Source organism: Leptodactylus fuscus, chromosome 11 (genome assembly GCF_031893055.1).
Source record: "Leptodactylus fuscus isolate aLepFus1 chromosome 11, aLepFus1.hap2, whole genome shotgun sequence".
Lineage (NCBI taxonomy): Eukaryota > Metazoa > Chordata > Amphibia > Anura > Leptodactylidae > Leptodactylus > Leptodactylus fuscus.
The window spans coordinates 21,746,827-21,754,960 of record NC_134275.1 but is presented as its reverse complement, the minus strand read 5'-3'; the positions used below and the strand labels follow the sequence as shown (position 1 = coordinate 21,754,960).

The 8,134-nt window shown below is 45.3% G+C and overlaps 1 protein-coding gene across 1 annotated transcript; it reads right to left on the bottom strand.

Moving 5' to 3' along the window:
* Positions 1-5,109: 5,109 nt before the first annotated feature.
* ANAPC13 (anaphase promoting complex subunit 13) lies at positions 5,110-7,185 on the bottom strand. The gene is made up of 3 exons (XM_075260854.1): positions 7,097-7,185; positions 6,317-6,422; positions 5,110-5,408 (listed from the first exon to the last, which is right to left on the bottom strand). Exons 2-3 carry the CDS (start codon positions 6,413-6,415, stop codon positions 5,283-5,285), a joined length of 225 nt encoding a protein of 74 aa, XP_075116955.1. The 5' UTR covers positions 6,416-6,422; positions 7,097-7,185; the 3' UTR covers positions 5,110-5,282.
* Between the last annotated feature and the right edge of the window lie 949 nt (positions 7,186-8,134).

Below are 8,134 nucleotides of genomic sequence, written 5' to 3'. Positions count from 1 at the left end.
CAGATGAGGGCCTGACCATCAAGCCGCAGTGGAAGAGGTTGTTTGCAGAGGAGCGGAAAACTACCACAGTCCGCCAGACACCCTTCAGCCAGCCACCCACCTTTCGTGTCCGGCCTCAGGATTACAATTCCCCCTCTACCCCTGCCCCAGCCCATCGGCCTCCAGCTATGAACAACCCTGTCCCTAGACAACGACCCACTGGAAGAATGCTAGAGCGCAGATGTTTTGGGTGCGGGCGGCCTGGACATTTGCAAGCTAGTTGCCCTGCTAACATGGGGGCACGGGCCACCGTGGCATCCCGGCCTATTCACTACCTGGGAACCACCCCTAGGACAGAAAGTTTGGCCCCATTTCCAGATGACTCCATGAATGACCCATCTGTTCCACCTCCAGGGGTCTATGGGATTCAGCCTTCCGCCACACATCCCGCAAACCTTCAGAGGAAGCACTTGCAGGAGGTCCTACTGGATGGCCGAACAGTTGTTGGATTCCGGGACTCGGGAGCTTTCCTAACGGTAGCGGACCCCCGAGTTGTGCGACCCGAGGCCCTAGAGGAGGGCCCTGGCATTTCTATCAAGTTGGCAGGGGGTACTCAAAGACGTATTCCTAAAGCTACCGTGGAACTCGACTATGGTTATGGACCAAAACGATGCACAATTGGTGTGATGAGCGGGCTGCCGGCCGATGTTCTGTTAGGCAACGATGTTGGAAATCTACAGTGCCACTTTGTGGGAGCAGTGACCCGAAGCCAAGCTCAGAGAGACGCCAACATGGATCGACCGGATTTTCTGCCAGATGCCAGCCCTTCAAACCTACAACTTTACCATTCAGTACCGCCGAGGGAACCAACACCAGAACGCAGATGGGTTATCCCGGCAGGAGGACATATGAGCTATAGAGACTGATGTGCATTCCCCAATTTACCTGTGTAGGCCAATTGTGTCATGCACATGTTTTGAGAGGGGGAGGGGTTGTCACGGGATGGTTAGAGTCCGGCAATAGGCAATGTGTAATATATATTTCATGTGGAATGTATTCTCTAACCTGTTGTAAACATCAGTGTGTAGTTGGCTGATTCGGGTCTAGTGTGTTAGCACATTGTATGCAAATACCTCTAACTAGTGAGGACCAGTGAGGACAATGGGTGGAGATAATCTGATCAGTGTCTCCAAGAAGATGTTGGATGGTGCATTGTCCATAGTAGACAGGGAGTCTGCTCTCCTTGGTATAGGTGAGGGGGGAAGGATCTGTGACTCAGCCCTTCCCACCCACAGATATAGGTGTAACAGTTTTAGTATATAGTTGTAGCTGGAGTTAGTATGTGTTAGCCGGCCTGTGCACAGCTCTGCAGAGAGCCAGGATATAGTTACAGGACCAAGGAACCAAAGTTATCATTGGATTGTGACTTCTGTGGACTTATTGTTATTACGGTTGATGTGACCGCTGCCGGCTACTAACTTTGTGGATTACAATAAATTGCTGTTGTCTCCCGACCTCTTGCGTCCGTGTTGATTCAAAAGACCATCCGGAGGAAGACGTATACCTTTGCTCCGTGACAGTATTCAACTCAGATCTGCATCCTCCAGACGCAGATACAGTCCTATGAAAAAGTTTGGGCACCCCTATTAATCTTAATCATTTTTAGTTCTAAATATTTTGGTATTTGCAACAGCCATTTCAGTTTGATATATCTAATAACTGATGGACACAGTAATATTTCAGGATTGAAATGAGGTTTATTGTACTAACAGAAAATGCGCAATATGCATTAAACCAAAATTTGACCGGTGCAAAAGTATGGGCACCTCAATAGAAAAGTGACATTAATATTTAGTAGATCCTCCTTTTGCAAAGATAACAGCCTCTAGTCGCTTCCTGTGGCTTTTAATCAGTTCCTGGATCCTGGATAAAGGTATTTTGGACAAACAATTCAAGTTCAGTTAAGTTAGATGGTCGCCGAGCATGGACAGCCCGCTTCAAATCATCCCACAGATGTTCAATGACATTCAGGTCTGGGGACTGGGATGGCCATTCCAGAACATTGTAATTGTTCCTCTGCATGAATGCCTGAGGATTTGGAGCGGTGTTTTGGATCATTGTCTTGCTGAAATATCCATCCCCTCTGTATCTGCTGATACTGAGTGGAATCCATGCGACCCTCAACTTTAACAAGATTCCCGATGCCGGCATTGGCCACACAGCCCCAAAGCATGATGGAACCTCCACCAACTTTTACAGTGGGTAGCATGTGTTTTTCTTGGAATGCTGTTTCTTTTTGGACGCCATGCATAACGCCTTTTTTTTATAACCAAACATCTCAATTTTTGTTTCCAAAATGAAGCTGCCTTGTCCAAATGTGCTTTTTCATACCTCAGGCAGCTCTATTTGTGGCGTACGTGCAGAAACGGCTTCTTTCTCATCACTCTCCCATACAGCTTCTCCTTGTGCAAAGTGCGCTGTATTGCTGACTGATGCACAGTGACACCATCTGCAGCAAGATGATGCTGCAGCTCTTTGGAGGTGGTCTGTGGATTGTCCTTGACTGTTCTCACCATTCTTCTTCTCTGCCTTTCTGATATTTTTCTTGGCCTGCCACTTCTGGGCTTAACAAGAACTGTCCCTGTGGTCTTCCATTTCCTTACTATGTTCCTCACAGTGGAAACTGACAGGTTAAATCTCTGAGACAACTTTTTGTATCCTTCCGCTGAACAACTATGTTGAACAATCATTGTTTTCAGATCATTTGAGAGTTGTTTTGAGTAGCCCATGATGCCACTCTTCAGAGGAGATTCAAATAGGAGAACAACTTGCAATTGGCCACCTTAAATACCTTTTCTCATGATTGGATGCACCTGGCTATGAAGTTCAAAGCTCACTGAGGTTACAAAACCAATTTTGTGCTTCAGTAAGTCAGTAAAAAGTAGTTAGGAGTATTCAAATCAATAAAATGATAAGGGTGCCCATACTTTTGCACCGGTCAAATTTTGGTTTAATGCATATTGCGCATTTTCTGTTAGTACAATAAACCTCATTTCAATCCTGAAATATTACTGTGTCCATCAGTTATTAGATATATCAAACTGAAATGGCTGCTGCAAACACCAAAATATTTAGAACAAAAAATGATTAAGATTAATAGGGGTGCCCAAACTTTTTCATAGGACTGTATGAGTTGAATATGGGACATACCTCCCGCCAACCGGGACAAGTCACTGAAATCGTGAATGTCCCGCAGAAATCGGGACGGTTGGGAGGTATGCATTTGTCCACAGATGTTGCAGCAGTACCTGTAAATCCTGCACACTTGTATTATTCCAAAGCTGATATCTCAGCTTGTCCCATAAATGTTTGGTTGGCAATAAATATGGTGACTGCAGGCCAAAAATGTTAATTCTAATCTGGCAGACACTACTAGGAAACCCTTGCTGTGTGTGGACAAGCATTATCCTGCAGAAAAACATCAGCTGGAAGCCCTGCCATGAGGTACAACACACGTGGCCACAGGATGTCCTTACATCTCTGCCTCTAATAGTGATAACAAATAGGGGTGACGGATTGTCCAATGCAATGGTTCCCCAGATCAACACACAGCACTTACTCGCCATGAGGCCTCCATATTTGAACCTGACCATCATCAGATTCCAGAAGATAATTCCAGTCTGTAACAGTCCAGATTTGTCATTCAGAACACTTCTGCACATGATGGCGATTGTAGCCCTGTCTATGGGTAATGTCAGTCAAAGCATGTAATAGGTTCTGTGACACCAAATTTATTTCTGCTACCGTATATACTCGAGTATAAGCCGACCCGAGTATAAGCCGACCCCCCCTAATTTTACCACAAAAAACTGGGAAAACTTATTGACTCGAGTATAAGCCGAGGGGGGAAATGCAGCAGCTACTGGAAAATTTCAAATTAAAATGGTTTTTGGGTGCAGTAGATGCTGGGTGCTAGGAAAGGGGAGGGGGTGTTTTGGTTGTCTGTCTGCCCCTTCCCTGAGCTTGAGGACTGTTTTTTTTTTCCCCCACTTGGAATTCAGCCTGGCTGAATATAGGGTATCTGCAGTGCTCCTATTAACCCCTTCCCGACGGAACAGGAGCACTGCAGATCCCCTATATTCAGTAGACCGGCACTTTCAGACACAGGGATACCTAATATGTTTGTGTTTCACAGTCATTTTATACTTCTATATGTATTCTAGGGAAAGGAGGGATTTAGAACTTTTATTTATTTTATTTTTTTATTATATTTTTTAAAGCTTTTTTTTCTCACTATTTATGGGAGATTCTATACATTACTATTGTGGCTGGTCATAGCCCCCACCCCTCCCCCCCAAAAAAATTTTTTTTTTTTTTGCTTGACTCGAGTATAAGCCGTGGGGGGCTTTTTCAGCACAAAAACTGTGCTCAAAAATTCGGCTTATACTCGAGTACATACGGTAAGTGCCTGGAAATGGTCTGTGCAGAGACAGGGGTGTGTAATGAAGGTGCCACTGCTAGGTAGAACGGCCTAGGTGGTAAAAAGTCATCAGAACGACCATTTTATTCTCAATGATATGCCCTCATAAAGTCTGTCAACTGGGCAACATGTCTTCAAGTGGAACAAGCGCATAGCAAAGGATCATCTAACAGTAAATAAATGAGGTACACTACCCAAAAATCCCTCAGAGCCTTTTTCATAGGACAGCAGGTGAAGATTTTTTGCACATCCTTATGGCAAGTCCCAGTGTCTATTGAGACCAGGCCTGTAATAATTTACATCTCTGCCTCAGACATAAGTAGCTGCTGAATTTTGATGCAATCTGTGTGATTTCTACCTTGGTGCATTATTTATTTATTTTTTTGTCAATGTATTTAGGTTGAGGACACATTACAAACACACTGCAGAATTTGTGTGACCACCAAGGCCAGGGATTGGCTGCAGGGGGAGCAAGACATTACTGAAGCATTAGAACAGGGATTGGGGACCTGTAGCCATTTTTTTTTAACCCCTGCCCTTTTCTTATGATGTTCTGAGGAAAGAAAACTCCTTACACTCCAAAGTACTTCGAGCAAGATGGTTGATGCAGTTAACACGTAACAAAGTTGGTTTTTTTTTCAGTTTATGGCTTTAATGCTTACTTTTGGGCTATTAACATTCATACATGACATGTTTCATGAAAAAAGTTACACCTGCACTGTTACGATAACACTGCTATTTCACACAAAAAAAATCTAGATGAAATATTTAAACACTCAAGAGGAACAGTAAAATATTACAGTCCAGAAAATAAGAATACGCGTTAGTTTCCTGACAATGGTATATTTTCATGCAGATACTGCAGCGCCAAATCTGCCCATTTCATTTCCTGCTCCTTGACGGACTCCATTACTCCACCATTATCTTGTTCAGGTTCTGGAAGTTCATTCTGTAGAGAAAAAAATAAAGAACAATTTACATCTGAATTTTCAGCTCCAAAGTTTCTAACACAAAACACAAACACACTTCACCACATCACAGTAAAAGGTCTATACCCACCTTCAGAAACATTTGAACTAAAATGTAACAAAATTGCAATTTCCTACCATTTTGTTTCCCTAGCTTCTACTCAGCCCCGTGTGCCCCCAATGTAGTAGTATATGTATTGTATATGTATATAGTCCCCGCAGTCATATTCCTTTCTACTTGTCCACTACTATTGTCTAACCTATCGACAGCATGTCAGAATAATCTAAAGAAAATATATATGTGGACAAAATTTGTTGTATACTTCCGATCAAGGTATGTCAATGTCAGATCGCTGCTTTACTGCACCTGGTACAGGTGTATAGATTGTGTGCAGGATACAACAAAATCTCAAGACTATCAAAGCATCCTACAGTGAGATGTGCAGCCCAGTGTCAAAACTTGGTCGCGCAGCTAAAAACCATCCTGAGGATCATGGACAAGTGTTGAAAAGGGAAACGGCCTTTAACCTCTTCCTTATATATGTCATAATAGTATGGCAGGTGTCAAATACTTAAATATGGCGGCTGCTCAGCTCCTGATGTCTTGCACAGTAGAGACCGGGCGCTAATGCCCATGAGCATTAAAGCACCTGGCACTTCAGTCAAACCTGACCGAGGTGTCATCTTGCTCGGGATCGGTGGCACCTGGAGTGAGATCTGGGACTGGCTTCCCATTACCCACTGAAGGCTACCAGGCTTTTCTGGCAATACCTTCTAATGCAGGCTGCTCTGTGCAGCCTGTAATAGAAGTGCTGATATTTTGCAATGCATTAGCCATGCTCAAGTGGTAATAAAAGGAAAAAAGACGCTTTGTGAAGGTTTCACTTACCAGTGGAATGGTTACATCTTCATATGGCAATTTATCCTCTTTCCAGGCATCATCAACCAAATCTAAAATGCGCCCATCTCTCTGAATCTCGCTATCCATTGCAGCGCTAGAAATAAATACAAATAAGATATTAAATCATTACAAAACAGAAATGCAATAAAACCGAGAGAATTACTGTAATTGTTTCTGCTTTTCATCCATGTGTCACACACTTTGCCTCCATTTCGTGGTCGTCTGACGGTTCTCAAACATCCATTTGTTATCCATTTTTAACAGACCGTACACCAGATGCAAACCTGTTTTCACAGTATATAGAGGTCTGGAGTCAGGAGCCTGGACTGGGGGGGGGGGGGGGGGGAAGGTAGTCAGGAGCCTGGACTGGGGGGGAAGGTAGGCGGGAGCCCGGACTTGGGGGGGATGGTGTCACATTGGAGGTTCCATCGTAAATCCACTCAAATATGCAGAATGAAATTGCACAGCACAGGTAACAGTATTATGTTCTCCCATACAACTATATCAGGACATGCACTGACCATGTGGTAAATACATTGAGGTCACGTGATATTGTGGCACAGTCTCTGCACAGCAATGCTATTAAATCCATAGGAAGTAAATGACGTAGTGAGGACAGAGCACTGGCACCATGTACATGTATTATGTTCCTCCATTGTCACAGTCACCAGCACTAGCTCCCTGTAAGTAGTGTAAGGTCATGTGACAAGCCCTCCCGCTGCACACATAGGCCGTGTGGTGTACGTCACGTGATTATCGCTCACTCACCAGGCGGCAGCAGCAGCAGCAGATCCCGCTTCAGTAAGGCGCAGTCACTAGGGAACAAGGAAAGGAACCGCTCACACGTCACGTGACTGGCGCTAGTGTCACATGACCGCGGTCGAATCTCTGTCACGTGATAGTTTAGGCGCGCTCTCCTAAGCTGTCCGCTTGCGCCACCTGCTGCGCTCGCAGTAGTAGTGCATGGCTGTTTGTATGTTTGGTCTGTATGTGAACTAGAAGTGCACAGGGCGGTGTGAGGGATCATTCCTGTGGACAGCGCTTACCATATCTTCCAGTAAATGTTCTGTGTGGCACATGTTATATTTCATACACCAATACTGCTGCTTTTATTATACTGCAATAATATCCTAATACCGCCCCCACACACAAGTAATAGTTCCCCACCCTCACATAAGTAATAATGTGACCCGTGGGGGGCACTATTACCATACCTCCCAACCGTCCCGATTTCCGCGGGACATTCACGATTTGGGTGACGTCCCGCGGTCCCGGTTGGAGGGAGGTATGTCCCGATTTAAACTCAGATCTGCGTCCAGAGGACACAGATCTGAGTTGAACACATACGCGGCTAAAGCAAGGAGCTGTCAGTTCAGCTCCTTGCTTCGTCTCTGCATTCCGGCTAGTGGCTGTGTAGACACGATGTGATGACGTCACATCGCGCCTACAACTGTGTACAAGAGAGAGAGAGGCGCGGAGAGAGCGGCGGGGGAGCGAGGAGAAGGTAAGTGTAATGTGTACACTGAGGTGGAACGTGAAACTGGGGGCAGATGAAGGAGAGGATGGCATGACACTGGGGGCAGAGATGGGGGGACATGAATCTGGGGGCAGAGATGGGGGGACATGAATCTGGGGCAGAGATGGAGGGACATGAATCTCGGGGCAGAGATGGGGGGACATGAATCTGGGGCAGAGATGGGGGGACATGAATCTAGGGCAGAGATGGAGGGACATGAATCTGGGGCAGAGATGGAGGGGGGACATGAATCTGGGGCAGAGATGGAGGGACATGAATCTGGGGGCAGA